This window comes from Glycine soja, chromosome 9, assembly GCF_004193775.1.
Source record: "Glycine soja cultivar W05 chromosome 9, ASM419377v2, whole genome shotgun sequence".
Taxonomy (NCBI): Eukaryota; Viridiplantae; Streptophyta; class Magnoliopsida; order Fabales; family Fabaceae; genus Glycine; species Glycine soja.
Window position 1 is genome coordinate 45,552,050 of NC_041010.1, and position 15,557 is coordinate 45,567,606.

Genomic DNA, 15,557 nt, shown 5'->3' on the forward strand with positions numbered 1-15,557 from the left:
TTACATATTCAATTTCTGCATGAATTATTAATTTTAAATTAATTCATAAAATATATATTTTTTTAAATTCGTATGGACCACTTATGGATGGGATTAAATCCAATCCGCAAAACGAATAGTGTGTGTAGCATTTTCTTCCAGAGACAATCCTGAGCCAACAAATCGGGTAGGATACAACAATACTGTCTACTCTAGTCAAAAGTATAATCTATTGTTCCCAAGTTGGGCGATAAGTCTAATATGAAACAATATATAACTTTTAAAATATAAAATATATAAGATGACATCTAAACTCTATCAAGAGAAAAGTATATTTTACTTTTAAAATAATAAATAGAAAACATTACTTTATAATTATTAATAGCAAAAAAATATAAAAATTATTTCGCCAACCAAAGAGACCTTGGACGTCATCAACCTCATTATTATTGGTTCCAATCCGTTCTATTGGTTTCTTCCCAGCTAAGACACAAAACAAAGGTTCATAGTAGTCACCCCCCACCCCCCCCAAAAAAAAAAAGAAAAAAAAATCATAGTTTATGCATTTGATATAATCATTTGGAAGAGACAATTCCAGCAAGATGCAACAAAGAAAAAAAATGGAGACCATTGTAATTTAACCCATTCATTTGAGGTAGCTATAAAATACAATGGAAGAACTAACCCTATTAACAGTATGGGCTAAACCCTATCAAAGGCAAGGGCCACTAAAACTCTTCTGAAAAACTAGTACCAATAATATCTCCATTATATACCATCCTTTTGTCTCCATGAAAAAATCTACATATGGCTTGGTCTCCTCTTACCAGAATCTGTTCTCAAACGCTTTACAGGGTTTGCCCAACCAACTGACCCAGCAGACCCATTTGCGTGTTGAGATGGCTGGCTAACCCTTCCCTGTTGAGCCAATCTAGCATCCTTTGGGGTTGAACCTGACCCTGGACTTCTTATAGCAGCACTAGGTGGAGAAACAGGACCAGTTGATCCAGTCCTACCCTTCCCCAATGATTTATCCCTTTCATTTCTTTTCTTCTTGCATACAACCAATTGACCTGGATGAGCAAGCAGTGGAGGGTTATCCTGCTGAGGTTGTTCGCGTGCACTGCCGCTTCCGGTTCTTGAGTTCTTCTGTGGCAAATGACCTTTGAACCTGGTGTTTTCGCCGTTGGTAGTTGATCCGCTTTGTGACGGCTTTTGTGACGGGCATGGATCGGTTTCTGCATCATTGGTCACTCTGTGCCTTTTGCTAGGGCCAACTGTCACTTGCCTAGGGGATGATGCTGCAGTACCAGCAGGAACTTGGCTGGAGAAAGATAGTGCACCTCTTGCTTCTACAAAGTCTGTATCCGGAAACGCAATTTTCAAAATATCAAAGAAGAGATCATGAACCTTCCTTGCTTCAGTTCTTACCTGCAAATAATGATCACTCAGAACTTTTAATAGTTACAAAAATGGAGATCATATGAACAATCCTACTAGTCTATATCAATTTCAGGTCATATTTGAACAGAAAATTGAGCATGCTATATACCTAAATGTATGCCATGTTGTCTTTCGACACCAATTAATTTTCCAAATACAACAAGTCAGGGTATGTTTCCATCATTTTATGCAGTAACACGGATATGAAATTTCACCTCATATGAGTATCCATAGAAATGCATTGCGCCCCTCAACATGAACTGTACATCAAACACAAGCTCCATTACTCCGCTATAATCCATTCTATCAATCCGCTGGTCAATCTTATGTAAATCCAACAGACTGTTCCCAGATCCACCTGCATGCCCAGAATTCTCAATCCTCTTCCACAAATCTGTTAGCAAAGGTACAATTTGATGGCCTTCCTTGTCGATTCTCCTTTGGAGCTTGCTAATTACATTTTTGCACTGCATATGAACAAGTTGTGTGAGTTCATATACTTACACTGAACAGGCAGGCAAAAAAACTACAGGAAACATCCCCAACATGGTTTGTTTAACACCGAATGGAGTTGAGATTAAGTCCACATAACAAACAGAAAGTTTTAGGTAAAAACAGAACAAAGAAAGTAATATTTTCAGGATTGCAGGTGAAAAACCTTTAAGCAGATCCTGTTGTATTATACTAATATTAATATTTTATCATAATTAAGCTTGAGATTAATAATGGTTCCTGCTTGCAGTCCTTATAACATGCAGTGAGGCATGAAAAACATAAAACCATAATGGGCAGAAAATAAGACAACAATGATCACATAATGACATACTCCTCTCTGGATGATTTCAGTCGTCTTAGTGCCATGAGCTGAAGATCCATTTGGATTGAGATGCTTCCCCTCCCAACTTTCTCTGGGGTGTTCATTACCATCCTCTGAAGGAGCAGATGTGCAATTCAAACGATTAGACTTAGGTGATCCATGTAATTTGGATGTATTAGCTACTTTCCTTGAAGATAACTTTTGCTTATTTTTTAATGATGTTAATGATGATTCATTCTTATCACGCTTGCTGGCATTCGAGTCTCCAAATGATTTTGATTCTGGATCAATCCTTGTTTGAATTTGATATTTATAATCTGCCAAAAGAGATGATTCTCCACGTTGAAGAGAAATAATCTCGTTGCCAGACTTGTCCTCGAGCCTTTCCATGGCATGGCGGGGACGAACACGAAGACTACGTTTGCGCTTAATCTTGGGTTGCTGCAAAACTTGTTCATCTTCGCCCTCATCACGATCATGGATCCAACTACCTGACTGTTGATGATCCATGTGAGAATCACCAGATACTGCAATTTCCCCTTCCTCTAACTCATCTCCCTAGAAAAAGTTATCAGAAGATATTTAATCAGAATGAAATAGAACAAAGATAGCCCTCAACGAAACAATAAAATATTCAAAATACAGAGAAAAATCTGTGTACCATAATTTTTGAAATGGAGCCTGGCCTGGAATCCAATGCAGAAAGGGAACCAAATTTTTTGGAAGAAACTGATGGTGAAACTGTCTTTGTCAATCTTTGACTGTCAGAGGATGATCCTGAGGAACCAGCTTCTTCAACCACATGATTATTTCTAGCATTTTCTGAAGAACGAGCAATTTCATATCCAGCATCAGAAGTTAGACCATCCTCTTCCAATCGATTTCCATCAGCCCCACTACACACATCGTCTTCAAACTCTCCAATTTCCCCTTGTGCAGAATCTTCATTTCTGTCTTCAGAGCTTGCTTCAGAATACTCTCCATTTTCATCTTCCAACTCTTTATAATTAGGATGTTTTTTTCCCTTGGGCCGTCCCCTTCTCCTTTCAGAACCCACCACCTCACTGGATTCAATGGCAACACTACCACCCAATAAAGTGTTCTTTAATGGTCTTTTAGATAAAGCAGCAATAGCAGCATTCACTTCTCTTGTATTGGCTCGGAGCCACTCAGGCACCTCATCATGTTGCATCACGTCCTCAGGCCAATCCAGTTCTTCATCCATTTGATCGAACAATTCAACTTCCTCTTCACTCCTAGCAATCATGCGATTTACCTCCTGAAGAGAAGGAACATCATGGACATTTTCTTGATACCTTTCTTCATCATGTAACAATGTCTCTAAGGTCAAACGTCTCTCTTCATGTGTTGTCCTTTGATCAAAACGTCCAGCATTAATAACCTCATCAGCCATATCTATCTTATATTGTTGAATATTGTTCCTTATGAGGCTCTCAATGGATCCTATATAGCGATCCTTACCCACAAGTTCATCCTCCATATCAACAGTGCCTCCACTTCTCACCTCATCCTCCTTCTGATGGCTAGAGATTTTGTCAACAACAGCTTCCATGTAGATAACTCTGACTTCTCTTTTTTGTCCAATACGATGAGCTCTGGCCACAGCCTGCTCCTCATTTTTAGGGTTTGGGTCAGGATCATAAATGACAACTGTGTCAGCAGACTGAAGGTTAAGGCCTCTCCCAGCAGCTCGAATACTAAGCAAGAAGATGAAACAGTCTGAATCAGGGCTATTAAAGTCCATTATAGCTGATTCACGGTCATCCAAACTAGTTGTCCCATCAATTCTTCTGTAAACAAGTCTTCGCCAATTCAGGTAATCTTCCAAGAGGTCTAGGAGTTTTGTCATGGTACTAAACAGCAAAACTCGATGACCAGTTCTTTGAAGCTTTATAAGGATCCTATCCAGGATCCACAATTTCCCGCAAGATTTTACAATTGAATTTGTAGATAATTCACTAAGTAATGGGTAATTCAGGGATGGATGATTGCAAGTTTTACGTAGCTCCATACATCTGTTATTTAAAGTCTTGTACTCTTTTGCCTGGTAATGAGGATTCTTTTGAATCTTACTGTTCTCACCCTCAGGATCAAGACGAAGGGTACCAGTTGATTTGACCCAGTCATAAATGGCACTCTGGACAGCTGACATCTTACATCGTAAAACTATAGAGACCTGCAATGCAACACTTATATTAGGATTGTGCCACCAGATAAAGCATAAAAGGTCAAGGAAGAGTCATAATCAAACCTTTGGTGGTAGTGAACCCTCAACATCTTCAACACGACGCCTGAGCATGAAAGGCTCAAGAATCTGATGAAGACGGTGGATAATGATAACTTTTTTCTCAGTCTCAAGCCAATCATCCTCTGTATTTTGAGTGGGACCTTCCTTTTGAAATGGCTTTGAGAACCAATCATTAAAGGCTTTCTTATTGTCAAAAACCTCTGGAAGAAGTAAATTTAAAAGCGACCACAGTTCCTTCAAATCATTCTGCAGAGAAAATTACACCATTAATAAATTTTATCAAGATATTTATTCACTGCACCATATACATAAATGATTTATCAATTGACAATGTGACACCTACATGAAGTTAAGATATAGAACACAAGTCAATATAATAACATGTATTTTATGAAGAAAGGCATGAATTATTAGTCAGAGAACTTTGACTACATTCCAGCAACAACAAAATGAACACAAAAAGCATAATATGATATATAGTTGACCAGAAGGTTATGGTTACAACACAAGGGGCATAATTCAAGATTTTGAGCTGTAATTGAATTAACAACATTCAAGCTTTAATAAAAAGTCTTAATGGTATTTACAATAGTAGTTTATGACAGTAAAGTAAATGATTCATAGATAATTGCATTATTAGACCCAAACCCCAGCTTAGTATCAGCCATCAGGCAGCATAACAAGACAAGACTAAGATTTGACCTCGGTTAGATCGGAATCCAACCCATCAGGTAATTTTGACTCCTCTTAAAAAGGAATGAACCAATTAAAACCATTCATAAAAACAGATAATATATTACATATCTACAGAGCAAGTTAAATGGCTCAGCAGTATTCATCCACAGCACCACCTTATAAGTGTCACTGTCCTCGCAAATATTTAAAAATGTTATTAAAAGAACAAAGAAAATTTCATTACTGTCAAACACTAGTCCTATAAGCTTAAACTAACAGGTGAAAGCATATCAATGATTTCATTATCTTTAACACTCCCCTTCACAAAATAGCCCTTTGGATTTAAAGCATAGACAATGTCAAGGCCAACTCTGCTTATGCTAATATTCAATTTTATTTAGAAGAACGGTGGTATCAAAGACCGACCTTATGACCACTTGGTCATAAAGGTTATGATACATATTTCAAATTAAGAGTGTTCATAAAGCTAAAGCTATTAGGTGAAGGCACATCTCTAATAGTTACCAAGGGAAGAACAAGTTGTGAAACAAATTAACAAAATAGGAAGCTGCAATCTTCAAGAAACACGATGTTTGGTTAAATTGGGTCATAGAAGACATTATGAGTACAGAGGAAACTACAGCAACGGTGCAAATTGTGTCAAAGCAAAATAGACCTGTAAAGGCGTTCCTGTCAGAAGCAGGCGTCTTTGACAACGATATCTATCAAGATCACGAGCTAGAACTGAATCTCTATCCTTCATTCTCTGTGCTTCATCAATTATGATATACTTCCAATCAATTTTTGAAAGCCTTGCCCGGTCATACATGATGAACTCATAAGTAGTCACCAGGACATTAAATTTCATAGCCATAATCTCCTGCAAATATAACACAAGGAAACTCAGCATTGAACATTAAATTGTGCATAATAGTGTAAGTCAATAACCTGTGGCACACTTACTTGTGAATATAATTTTGACCGGTAATCCTTCCCTCCAGCATAAAAAATGCATGACACAGATGGTAACCAAGTATGCAACTCACTCTGCATGGTGAACAAAAGCTTTTGGATTAACAGGGACACTTAATCACAAATAAAATATCACTCAAATGAAAGAGTTGAAAGATCACCTTCCAGTTAACCATAACAGCATTTGGGACTATTATAAGATGTGGGCCATAGTTTCCTTTAAACTCCATCAAGTATGCAATTAATGCCATAACCTGGACAGAGAAAAAAATATTTTAAATTTTCAGGAGGTTCACACAACCATCACAGTAAGTATCATGGAAATAAAAGGAGTAAACTGCTTACATCTCCTATGCATGATGCAACAAAATTTAATATGATGTGTAAAATCACTCGGCTGGAAAAGAACACAATAGATTTTCTTCCCATTTTAGTTTTAAAGAACAACACAGCAAAACATAACACTAACCTGTACAGTTTTGCCAAGACCCATCTCATCTGCCAAAATTCCATTTAATTTGTTGTTATACAAGGAAAGCATCCATTGCAAACCAACCTTCAAAAATAACATGTCAAATCCTTAAAACCTTACTCTAAAAGACAAGAAAACAAGCAATTACAGACAATTCCATCAAACTTAGCAACGTACAAGCTGATAGTCTCTCAGTGTTCCTGCCCGTAACATTGATGGTTGACATACAACCTTCTCACTCACAGCATGAGCAAGGCTGTAATACCTGGTATGTGGTCAATAATGGTAATCATCAGGTATCAGATGTATTATTATACAACCAACAAACTGACAAAAATCATAACTTAGATAAACAATGTCAAAGCATTAAAATTACAATAAATATTATCATTAGGCAATTAGCACATTTTGAGCCAACACCTGGCTGTAAAATTACACCTGACCACGAGCATCATTATGCCAGAAGCATAAAACTCAAAAGTAAAAATGCACAAAAAAAAAAAAATGAGCAACACTCACTTGCTGACAGATGAACTGTCTTTAGGAGCATTCATCTCCATGAAACGATTTCTAATCATCACTTCCTCCCCAGCACAGGCTGCTGCCACTCTGACTTCTTCTTCAGAAAGACCCTTTAGTCATAAAACATATAATTGGATCAATGATTAATACATGATTTCAAACAAGTTAAAATGTACATTAGCAAACATAAAAAAACAGAAACCTCAAATGAATTGTACAAACTAAAAAAAATGCACACAAAAATAAAGGTTTTCTCCCAGGCCACTGAATTTTTCTTTTTCTTTTAATGAGAGGAGAGATGATGAAGCATGCCTGCAATCGTGCAGCAGCTGCAGCAGCTTTTGCTGCCTCTTCCACTTCCTGTTGATTCTTAGCAGCAGTTATCTTACTTCCTAATTTATGGAGATACTCTTCAGTCTGGGATAAGAAAGTTGAAAGAACAGCATATCTCTCTGCAGCATCACCTTCGATGCTAGTCTGCTGCTCCAGCAACATCTCCCTATATCTGTCAACATCATTGTTTTTTAAGGCTTCCATCCTTTTATTTCTGTCATCATCCTTACGCTTTGAGAACTCTCTCAACATCCTTTCGTGATATTTGGCCACCCCCCTGTTGCGAGCAGTACGGGCATCACGAATGGCCCAGTGTGTTTCAAGAAGCTTCTTGCGCCATTGAAATATAGATTTCAGTTGCTTCTCCCTTAAAGCTCTTTGAGATGCCTGCACTTGCCTAGCAAGTTCCATACGCTGACGTTCACACAGCCTAACAAACTTGCGATATGGCCTATCTGGCATTGCCATTATCTCTTGTTGCTGTTGATCAATCTCATCCCTTAAACGTGCCTGAAGATCTAAAAGGCGAAGTTTTTTCTCTTCAATTTGCAACCTCAACACAAGATCTGGCCTAATTCTTTTCCTCTCCAAGTTTACTGCCAGTAAACCTTCAATCTTCTTTAAACTCTCCGTCCTTCTCTTGCCAAGGACCTCCATGCCTTCCTCAAAAAGAAGCTCTTTCACATCATATGCCAATGACAAATTATTGTTGTTTATCATCATTGATGACCCAAAGGAATCATGTTTCCTAGTGAAGAAAGGAAAATCAAATAGGGGTCCATGATATTTTCTGGTGGACCCCACATCCTTTGGTTGGGAAACAGTGCTTGCTTGTGCGGGTTTATTGAGTTGCATCGCGTCGGTTACAGAAGCCTGGGGAGCAGCAACAGCTTTTCCCTTATCTAATACTAACTCATTTCTAACAGGAGTTCTGCCAATTCCATGTTCACTTTCCTGATCTGACTTAGGAGCGCATGCAACAGACTGCTGCTCTTCCTGTCCAGCAGATTCCTTTGTCACAGGAGGTGTGGGTTGCACATGAACTGCTGTTACAGGGGAGTTCTCATCTCTGACAAAGACTTCCTGCTTTGAAGAGATCTTTCCATTAATGGATGAGATAGGCTGCGACTCTTTGGCATTGACCTCATTCTGCCTCGGTTGTTCTGCCACAATATTTCCAGCAGATTTCTCTTGATTTTGTGCTCCTTCAGAATGAATTGGCTGCTGCACTTGCAAATCAAGAGGTGGTGGAATGATGGCGCGAAGAAGTTCTTGGGGGAGTGCACCTTCTGCTTTCTATCAACCAACAGAAGAAGAAAAAAAAAACAAATATCAGTGAGCACAATCTCCATTAAATATTATGTAGTACATCTTCACTAGGTCTATATAAATAGCATATAAATAAACATGTAAGGTGGGCAGACAGACAGATGCAGAAAAAATTAAGAAGGAAGCAAAGATTAAACCTTCAAACGCCTAAATGCTAGTATTTGTGCCTTAAGAACATGAAGCTGTTGTTTGGTAAAACCATTTCGTTGTTGAGGCATCTGAGATGGTCCCCCCTGAGTTTTGGTGTGATTTCCTGATCCACCTTCATTTGTCAGACCTCCAGCCTGAGAAGCAGATTGGTTTAATTGCCTGATGTACTGCATTTTCACTGGTTCTGAACCAGATGAAGAAGATTTTGCATTCAGAGGATGATCTGCACCTAAGTTCATGTTTGCAGAGGACTGCTGTGGATGCACAGAAGGCATTCCATTTACAGTTAGAACTGATTGCTTCAAAGATCCTTGAGCGTCTCTGCCATGAAGACTAAATTGCAGCGCTGCCATGTCACTAGAGCTACTGGCTATACCGGCACTAATTGGTGGGCTCAAATGGCTGGGTGGAGCCGTCTGCCTGGCCTTTGCAGAACCTGATTGTGCAGACACATCACTAGATGAATGAGCATGTGCTGAACTCTCACTTGCAACTGCTGGAGAAGTAACCTGCTGGTTTGAAACAGGGATAGGTGATGACAGTGAACCTAAGTTAGTATCATTTGCCTTTGGTTGTTGAACCATCCTGGATTGCATCAGTGGAATGAGCTGAGCCATTAAGTTAGCATTTGCAGGATGTGATAGATCAATATTTCGTTCATGTGCCCATGCCTGCATAGCCCGCAATTGAGCAGCCATTGCAATCTGGTTGTTCATAGAGTTTGGGATGCTCTGCTGAGTTGCCAGAGCTTGCACAGGTCTTATAATATTTCCCGACATTAAGTTTCCAACAGCACCCTGGCTTGAAGAATTTCCTTCACTCTTCTGATCAGGTGCTAGCTGCTGCCCTTGCTCTACCCGCTTTTCCCCACGAGTAAAATGTTCAGATGAATTTCTAGACGATGATGCTTGGGCCTGATTCACTGCCGGCATGGACATAAGATCCTGCATTTTCAAATTTCCCATTCGCATTTCCTGATCCTTTACAGATGAAGGGCCCAGCATTCCCATTTTCGGTTGCTGCTGTGACTGCATTTCCAAAGCAGACTTTTGTTGCGAAGCCTGCAGAGCATATTGAAAGTATGCTGCTTGTGCAGGATTTAGCATTTGCTGCTCAACACCTTGAATCTGGTTGGAGCCATGCTGAGCTAAATCAACAAATTTTCGAGATTGCTGAGGTAACTGCATGGAACTCGATGGGAAATTGTTACTCCCAAATACTCCTTGAAGACCAGCTTGATATGCCAAAAATGCTTCACTCCCTTCAGGTTTTCTAAGCAGTTGCTGTTGAAATGACTGCATATGTGAATAATTGAATAGAAGTCAGCATTCCATAAGACAAATGATATGGTTAAAGGTTACCAAAAAAACAAGACATAATTTCCCATAATAACATCAAAACTTGTTATAAGATCACAATGCAAATTTCACAGATATGAAGACACACATAGGTACACATACTTTTCAAAATACTAACATAAGCTAAATTGGTTCCCAAGACCGACAACCCCCATTTTGACTTCATAATTCATATCTTAAAGGTATGACATAAATTTGATAGAGATTTATGCAGGCTACTACTAAAATAAAATAGAGGAAAAAACAAACTTTGAACTATTTTGATGTAACATAACCATGAAATCAGAAATGAGACCATAGTCGAAAGTTATGACATATTCTTAAGTACCATTACCATACATCATAAGGAATATCAGTTATATATTAATGATCACACCATTTTGAGAAAGAATACGATACAATGATGATTTTTCCATTAAGATTGCATTTGATAGAAAATTATAAGTCAACAAGATACAGATGACTGCTAAAAACACAAAACAAGATACAGACGACACCAATCATTGACATCACCTATATTTTACTAATAATAACAGAAGTAAGACAACAGAGAGGCAGCAAGAACAGTTAATACAAATTAGCAATGTACAGAAGTAGACGAAATAACACTTTTTAGCAAGTTGCAACTGTAGCTTGTTTAGTTACAATCCACAATTAATCAATGTCTTTAAACTTATACCATTTACTCAAGAGATAAAGAAAGACCAAAGGGAGAATTCATAGTCCAAAGTAGTAAATCAACGTGAATAAATTTCAACAATAGCACCTGAAGAGAGAATTGTAGAAAGTCAAAAGAGGGGTCCATTAAACCAAAACATAACCCCAAGTTTTAATACCCTGATAGATACTTCATTATCAATCATCATCAACACCTTTTAGCAAGTTGCAACTGTAGCTTGTTTAGTTAATATCCATAATTAATCAATGTCTTGTACAATTGATTCAAGAGATAAAAAAGAGCAAAGGAGAATTCATAATCCAAAGAAGTAAATCAACGTGTATAAAATCAACAATAGCACCGGAAGGGAGAGAAAGTTACAAAGGGCAAAGAGGGGGTTCATTAAAACAAAACAAAAAACCCAAGTTTTATTACCCTGATGCTTCATTATCAATCATCATCAACATCTAAAAGGAAATTCCCTAGAAAAGTGCAGGGAGAAAAAAAGCATGCAGAATAGTCAAATTTGCCTACAATTCAACATCACACATCAACAGAAAATAAAGGCAAAGACCAATTAACAAAAAAATTAAAAGTCAACAGAAGAGTGCATGCTATCATGGGATGAAAAGGAAGCTAGATAGGAATTGACAGCATCAGCAGCACAAATCTGCACCAAATCATTTCCCGATACAATGATTCCATCGGTCTCCATTTCCTTGAATGCCTGAAAATCAATTGGTTCAAAAAAAAAAAAGGAAAAAAATAACCACAAACACAACCAACTAACCAACTAAACCCCAACACCAAGTGCATTAAATGCAAATTCCACCACAACCCATTTTTTCACACTCCCATGTGTTTCAAAATCTGAATTAGCAGCAAAACCAGGTACCACACTTGTCATCACTTGTCAACAACAACACAATTCAACCAAATTGTCACAGAAATTCAGCTAAACCAATCAAAATCCACACCTGCCTAGAACCCATCTGCTGTTGTTGTTGTTGTTGCTGCTGCTGCTGCTTCAGTGACTCCAAATGTGAGGCCGCCGATGACGAAGAAGACGGCGACGCAGCCGCTGACGACGTCGATGCCGCCCGCCCCGCCGGATTCCGGCCGGGCCCACCACCGGCACCTCCGCCAGATTGCATGCAACCACCCCAGGATTCACCACCTACAAAAAAAACCCAAAAATCACCAAAATTCAGATCACACCCACTGGTCAAAAATAAAATAAAAAGTTTCAAACTTTGGATAAAACAAATATACCCAGAAATGCCAGAACCTCGAAATCCCTCCAAATTTCAAGAAACCCACATTTTTTTCCCTCCGATCCCAACGTTCAAAAAAAATCTATTTTTCTCTCTCTAGCTGCGTCTACTGACACCCACTTTCTCTCTCTAGAATCCGAAACTTTCGGGCAATTGGGGACAGATCTTTCCCTGCAGAGGACCGAACTTGACGGAATCGGTGATTCCACTGTTTGGGCCACACGCGATGTAGCAATTCACAGTCAAACCCTAAGGGAAAAGAATTGTTTTTTTTTCTTCTTTTTCAAGACTTTCGTTTTTCTATTCCATATTTATGAAAATAAAAAATGGTGTTTATGTTTAATTTCTTTTTCTGTTTCTTTTTTCCTCAGGCGGGTGACGAAGCTTTCTCTTTCTGCTTCTATGGTTTCTCACTGTGTGCTATTTATAGGTCCGAATGGCTACGGTTACAGATTTACGGAAAGCAACAATTCAAATTGCCCTTCTTTCTCCTCGAAATTACAAGCAAAACCTATACCAAGTTGTAAGTTGTAACGCGCTTAGAATTTGTATTTTTTACTAGGTTTTAAAAATTACTTAAAAAAATTAAATAATGAATTTTTTTTATTTTATGTGCTTATGGTTAGAGTTAGATATGAAGATTTATTTTATGCAGAGATATGTGAGGATTTAAGTTCAACTGAGTTAGAACTTTTATATTTGATTTTCAATGCTGTTATTGTAAAATAAAATATACTTAGTATACCAATATTACATTAATTTAAGTAAAAGTGGATTTTATTTATAAAAAAGGTAAAATTGGATTTAAATCCATTTTTACTTCGTAATTATTATAATTTCATAATAAACTTAATATACCAATATTGTTTTGTAATTATGATACAGTAAAAAAATATAATAAACCGTTTTTGGGGTGCTAAATATATAATGAGCCATTGTGGCGCACAAGGTGAGGAAATTGTCTATGTTAATGAGGAAGATTGAGCATCACGAAAAGTTAGCTTTGATTCTTTCACTACAAGTTAGCTTGATAATTTTTAATGCTAGGATGTTTATCTACACTTCACATATTTATTATAAATTATTTATATTTTAATAACAGAATATTATCTATACTAGCACTTCACATGTTCATTTATGATTTTTTTTTTTGAAAAATAAAATATCATATTTGAATCTTATAAATAAAAAATATGATTGAAAAAATATTCTTAAAAGTAACCAGTCATATTCTACTATTAATAGTAGTAATTAATAAAATCAATAAATATATAATTCTATCCAATATAACAATGAAAAAAATAAGTAATTATTAACTTTTGATTTAAATGTTACTATTCCGGATTTTATTTTTTAAAAGTAAATGCCATACACTAGATAACTTAATGTCCAATTCTTTAAACTATTACTCAACAATTTTAGACTTTTAGTCTTTTTTTCTTATTTGAACAATAGTATTTATAAACTACAAAAAAAAATTAAAAAGTATTTTTTTTAACGCTTACATTTGACCTTAAAATCAAATTCATCTTAGATGAATATTAAGAATCATGTTATTAACTTTTATATCGCAAAATAGTATTTCATGTAATTTTTAGTGTGTATGCAAACGTAATGACTTAGAAGATTTGCCCTGATAAGCGTTATCTGAGTTGTAAGGTTTGCTTCCACTAACCCTGATTTTTAGTCTTAAAAAATAGTCTACACTCTCAAGTTAATATATTTTTAAAATCAATAGTGAAATTAACGTGAATCTTTAAATAGATAGATAAATGTAAGCTATTGAGTTATTAATACATGAACATTATCCCCAACTCCATAATTAAAGCATTTAAAAAATCTAAGTTGAATTGTTATTATAATCTTAAGATCAATTTTATTACGAACGAATTTCATTTTTTTCAATTGTTAAAATAAAAAAAATCTTGAAGAAAAATTTTATCGTCTGATTTTATTAAATTTAAATAAGATTATTTCTAATGACAAAAATTTAGAGGGGACCAAGGAGAGGCTCAGTTTCCTCTCCTTCCCACTCTTAGAACTATTCATTTATATATATTTTTAATGTTAATTATGTAAAATTAATTTTGTATGTTGTTAATATAATAATAGTTAATGTTAATTAGTGTAAAATTAATTGTGTTAGTTATTTTATTGTAAAGATTAAAATGATATCTAATGTAAAATTGTGTAAAATTTATTATGTGTCTGGGTCGTGTCCGTTATTGTTATATTAACAATTATGGTCATTATCATTTAATATAAAAATTAATTTTAATTTTATGTATAAAAATTATTATTTATAAAAAGTAGACATTTAAATAATTATGAAGAATTTTTTTCCAGCCCATCCTTCACAAGATTTCTAGATCCGACATTATGTCCAATGAAAAATACTTCTGGTATATATATATATATATATAAGAATACAAACGTAACTACTTAATTAAAAGGATTTTTGACATTCATGACAAGTTATACGTAACAATTGAAATGTGAATGGACCACCTAACTTTATGATTTGGGAACATGCACATATTCCTTTTTAGAGAGTGAATTAAGTAAATTTTAACCATATAATTGTATATGAATTATTCATATATTAAAAATAATTTAGTAATTATATTATTTTATATTTTAATTTTAATTATTCGTTAAAAAATCTAAATTTATTACTTTTATTTTATATAAAAAAACTTTTCATTTGACACACCCTTTCTGTATATGTTTGCAATGTTGTTAAATTCATTTCACTTAACATATTCAATTTGACTATGAACCAGCTAAAGGACAAACTCAACCGCTTAGAAAAGGTACCAGAAGCACATTATCCAACACAAGCCAGAATTGTTACTGACATTGTTTAACACAAGCACGCTATCAAAAAACTCATGAGTTGGTTGTTGTATCCTATTTGAGCTAGAATTTATATACCAACGAGGTACATGAGGGATTATTGTGCACTATGTGAAACAAATACAGTATCCAAACACTCATAGTTGGTCTTGGTTCACTATTTGAGTTGGAAACTACAAGATATTCAATCAATAGGGACACAATCTTAGTTAGCAATGGTAATTTTTTGGTGTCACTAAAGTTTTTTCAGAGACGAATTTTAAAATATATAAATTGTTTTTTCACTATTTTTAAGTTTTTTTTAACTATTGAACAAAATAAAATACCCATTAGTAGACATGACAATGGGACGGAGTGAGCATTGTCTCTCCAATCTTTGACCCCGATTTCCCAACATATAATCATACTCATACTTGTTTTCCCCTACCGGACTGATCAAAATTTATTATC

General features: G+C 35.9%; 1 protein-coding gene across 2 annotated transcripts; it reads right to left on the bottom strand.

Annotated features, from left to right (window-relative positions):
- Positions 1-521: 521 nt before the first annotated feature.
- On the bottom strand, positions 522-12,654 carry LOC114425217 (ATP-dependent helicase BRM-like). 2 transcript variants are annotated; one of them, XM_028392038.1, is made up of 15 exons: positions 12,250-12,654; positions 11,955-12,154; positions 8,949-10,256; positions 7,462-8,778; positions 7,147-7,259; positions 6,805-6,892; positions 6,625-6,711; positions 6,317-6,409; positions 6,147-6,230; positions 5,860-6,063; positions 4,512-4,754; positions 2,901-4,436; positions 2,249-2,797; positions 1,638-1,889; positions 781-1,410 (listed from the first exon to the last, which is right to left on the bottom strand). In XM_028392038.1, the coding sequence occupies exons 2-15, from the start codon at positions 12,129-12,131 to the stop codon at positions 781-783; spliced, it is 6,681 nt and encodes a 2,226-aa protein (XP_028247839.1). In that variant the 5' UTR covers positions 12,132-12,154; positions 12,250-12,654. The 2 variants fall into 2 exon arrangements, with proteins under 2 accessions (XP_028247840.1, XP_028247839.1); XM_028392039.1 differs by lacking the exon at positions 12,250-12,654 and having other exon boundaries at positions 522-1,410; positions 11,955-12,131.
- Between the last annotated feature and the right edge of the window lie 2,903 nt (positions 12,655-15,557).

What these genes read in the sequence shown, in the direction of transcription:
- LOC114425217 (XM_028392039.1), bottom strand. Translation starts at nt 12,131, where the DNA reads ATGCAATCTGGCGGAGGTGCCGGTGGTGGGCCCGGCCGGAATCCGGCG. An exon ending in GACAGTTCATCTGTCAGCAA is followed by an intron (nt 6,893 to 7,146) that starts GTGAGTGTTGCT and finishes ACCACATACCAG; the next exon opens with GTATTACAGCCTTGCTCATG. An exon ending in CACTGAGAGACTATCAGCTT is followed by an intron (nt 6,712 to 6,804) that starts GTACGTTGCTAA and finishes TTATTTTTGAAG; the next exon opens with GTTGGTTTGCAATGGATGCT.